The sequence below is a fragment of the Zingiber officinale genome, chromosome 1A (genome assembly GCF_018446385.1).
Source record: "Zingiber officinale cultivar Zhangliang chromosome 1A, Zo_v1.1, whole genome shotgun sequence".
NCBI lineage: Eukaryota > Viridiplantae > Streptophyta > Magnoliopsida > Zingiberales > Zingiberaceae > Zingiber > Zingiber officinale.
In genome coordinates, this window is record NC_055987.1 from 57,663,631 (window position 1) to 57,667,881 (window position 4,251).

Below are 4,251 nucleotides of genomic sequence, written 5' to 3' on the forward strand. Positions count from 1 at the left end.
GCTAGCTTAAAGATGGTGATGTTTTTATACGAACTAGTTTTAAGATGATATTATTTTTTACCAAGTAGCTTTAAGGTAGAGTCTGAAGAGATATTTTGCAAATTAAATATGGGAGGGGCACTTGTTGAATAAATTTTGACAGAGTGTCGTTACGTTGTGGTGTTTATTTGCTGTGGCCCTTCAATTTCAGTATTATAAAAGCCACTGCGTGCTCTGTCCTCTCCTAACTTCTTGTTCACCTTCCTCTGCTTGCTAATTATATATATATATATATATATATATATGGACAAATGCAACAAGATCCGCCACATAGTTCGCCTCCGGCAGATGCTACGCCGGTGGAGGCAGCGGGCGTCGGTCTCCTCTTCCTCTCCGCCACCGGACGTCCCGGCAGGGCATGTGGCGGTGTGCGTGGGGCGCATGGAGCGGCGCTTCGTGGTGCGCGCGTCGCACCTCAACCACCCAGTTCTCCGGCAGCTCCTCCACCAGGCCGAGGAGGAGTACGGCTTCCCATCCGGCCGGACCGGCCCCGTCGCCCTCCCCTGCGTTGACGAGGCCCTCTTCGAGCACCTCCTCCGTCACATCTCTTCTTCCAGGTTCCGGAATTGTAGCCTCGAGGACTTGGAGATCATGCTTTCTTTTATAGGCGGCGACCTCAGCCAGTTCTCTGGCGACCTGCGGCCCCTGCTTCAAGGCCACCGCCACGCCGAGAAGACGGTTTGGTGATCAATCCAATTATATATAAATATCTATATAAACAAGAAATTGAAGCAGACCCTTGAACAGGTTCATTAGGTCAGTAACCATCTTGCGTTCGTGTGGCCGATTTAATTCCACGAAAATTGCCAAGGCGTCTTCATGTAAATGTTTGGATTCAAGATTAGTTTAGCATGGTATTTACACACGTGCATGAGCCTTGAAAGGAGTGGATGTTTCAAAGATAGATTGTGCTCGTCCTCAATGGCGGAGCCAAGAATTATAAATTACCTGAGTTAAAAATTAAAAATTAAAATTGAAATTGTCGATATAAAAATTTTCATCGCTAATGCAAAGAAAATTTAATTTCGTCATTAAATTTTGCAATGAAATTTAATATCCATCACTAAATCTAACGACGAAATTAAATTTTCATCGCTAATTTTTTTAATATTTTAAACAATAAATATTAAAAAAACTATAATGTTATCACACAAAAAATATTTTTAAAATTTATTTTACAAGACAAATAGAAGAATATAACTTATATCTTTTACTTCAACCAAAATTCATAAAAAATAAAAAAACTCATTTGTCAAACAAACCCATAGAAAAATAATAGATATTAAAAAATATATCAGAATGCAAATTATGAATACAAGTTGAATAGAATCACTAACTTATGGGACTAGACAAGCACATCAAATAGGTAACTAAAACTGAGTTGAAATCATATCAATTCTAGACAAAAGGTACCATGAAAGTAAGTTTAACGATAATTCTAAAATTAATCCTTAAGTCGTTGTGGATAATGATACTATGAGCTGCATCAATAACGATGGCCTCAAAGTATTTGTCGATCGAACCCACCCTATAAAACACCAGAGCATTAGTCGATTCGTTAGCAGTATAAAGTTCAATAGCATGAAAAAGAAAACTAAACTCACCTCATTAATACAAAATATTAGAAGTGTAACAAGCATAAACAAATAAAAAGTCTTGAAAGGTTGAGGGGCCAAAGTCAAGTTCTGCAAAGGCAATCTCTTTGATGTTTTTTCTTGAGTTCTGCAAAAGAAAATTATATTTAAAATGGATAGAAAACCAAAATCTAACAAAACACCAATATACTATTAGGAATAAATAATTAGTCGATGCTTAGAGGTCTTCATGGTCTTTGATTGCCTGGTAAAATGAAGCATATAGTAATTCTTCATAGTATTTTGTGATTATGTGCCAATAAAAGAAATGAAAGAAAATCAATTAATGTGCAACTGTAATATACAGAGTATCTATTAAAATTTTGAATTTTAAGAATAAAAAAGAAATTAAAATAGGCTCAATATGAAACACATGCCTAATTTGTCAAGTGAAAAACAAATAATAGATAAACTAAATCTAGGAAAAATACCTTCAACACTATTCTTGAACCAAACCAAACATCACCAGAAACCTTTAAGTTGTCAAGGTCAACCATACTGGGTATGGACTTGAAAAGGGAATGGAAGTTTTCCACCTATAAGTTAAGAAGCAAAATTAATCAAACAAATTGCTAACTAACAAAAAACTAATTAAAGTTAAAAAACCGCTTGGTCGTGATTTTACTTTCTTAAATGTATGTCCAAGTAAACAAATATAAAGTTAGGCAAGATATAAAAAATAAACAAGGGATAGTTGAAATCATGTTGTTCCTTATAGAAAAGATGATGGATGTATACTTGCACTAGAAGCAGATCAAATGTTGCCTTCACGAGCAAAAACTGGGACTGTGGTACATTAATCTCAATCGCATTATTAAAAACTGTTAAAGCATACTTTGGTACGTTTTAAATATATATGATTTGAAATACAAGAGACAAAGTATCAAAGCAGCTAAAAGATTACTTGAATTGCCACTCCAACTGGAGTTCCAGTTGAAGAACTTTCACACCATCAACTTCCTAAATAAAAGTCAAAAAAATTAATTAGCAAAAATAAGTCACAAAGTAAAAAAAAAAATCATTTTATGATCCATATATACATACATATATTATTGAAGTTGTGATCTATGATTCTTCAAAGTATAATATTCATCAATTATAGAATCTGAATCAATACTTGCAATAAACTCTCTCTCAATGTGAATAATCATAAAATCTGTCAAAAAATCCTCTCACATTCTATTACGAAGAACTGTTTCAATATGCTTCATAGCTGAAAATGCATGCTCTGAAGTTGTTGTAGAAACAGGCAAAGTTAAAACTAGACGAATCAACTTGTCAATCAAATTATAGTATTAAAATTTTTTTTGTTTCAAATAACCCTTGACACAATTCTGAGATAGTGGACATTTTTTGAAATTTTTCATGACAAACCACATCGAGCTCATAATGTTGTAGTTGACACCTCAAATTATGCATTTTCTATTCAGTGAAGTCCTCAGGATAATACTTCTCAGCGAGAGTACAAATCTTATCAATGTTGAATCAATTAAAATTATCTTTTGGATCTAAGGCAAATCTAAGCATAAGAAGTTCTACTGTCTCATTACTGAATCTAGAATTTAACTCTTCCAATTGAAAATCTGTTGCAGTATTAAATATATCGTAATGAAAGTGATGCTCAACTGTGATAGTATCCCTTTGCCGACATGAACGACTAGAATGCTTATAATGAGCACTCATGTCTGGTATATCAATATCTAATCTTGTGCAAAATGATTTGACATGTGAAAGAAGAATATCAAAACCATCATTTCTCAATGTCAGAAGAAATGCTTTAGTTGTAGAGACCAAATCCATTGCATTTATGATATCAAGAGATTTATGTTGAAATACACGATAAAGTAAATCTGTAATCCCCATAATTTATGCATCAAATGCAAAATAAAAATAAAATTAAAAGACTTCATCACTATTAAGGAACTGCCAGCTTCCCCATGCATCGAAGTAGAGGAACCATCAGTGACAATGTTTTCAAACACATTAATAGTTGCATTATACTTATCTATTAAGTCGCAAATAAATTCAAAATGGGAGCTACAACGAGTAGTTTCTGCTCAATGCAAAGTACCAATCTGATTAGCTCCTCGCCCAATCTCACGTTCACCGGCAACAACAGAACGTGCAATTTCATTAACTTGAGCAGATTGTAACTCGACATTTCGTTTGGCAGAAGATGTAACAAGATTAACAATAGTCGTCATATTCGAAAAGAAATGTCATATAGAGATCTCATTTTCAGCGGCTGCAACTAACGCTAGTAGGAGTCGGTGGACAAAACAATGCACATAATATGCATAGGGGCAATCTTTAAGAAATAAGACTTGCAATCCATTAAAAGCACCAGACATGTTGCTAGCACCATAATACCCTTGACCTCGCATATTATGTATTTCTAGATTATATCTAGTGAGGGCATCACATATTTCTTTCTTAAGTGTTGCAGCTGTGGTGTCATAAACATGCACAATTTGAAAAAAAACGCTCCCGTAAAAAGCCATGGACATCAAAAAATCTCAAAATTATAGCCATCTGTTCTGTGTTAGATACATCCTTCGCTTCATCCACCAAAATACAA

At 34.6% G+C, this 4,251-nt stretch overlaps 1 protein-coding gene across 1 annotated transcript; it reads left to right on the forward strand.

Moving 5' to 3' along the window:
* Positions 1-215: 215 nt before the first annotated feature.
* Positions 216-904, forward strand: LOC122004221 (indole-3-acetic acid-induced protein ARG7-like). The gene has a single exon (XM_042559145.1). The coding sequence runs from the start codon at positions 283-285 to the stop codon at positions 724-726; it is 444 nt and encodes a 147-aa protein (XP_042415079.1). The 5' UTR covers positions 216-282; the 3' UTR covers positions 727-904.
* Positions 905-4,251: the final 3,347 nt, after the last annotated feature.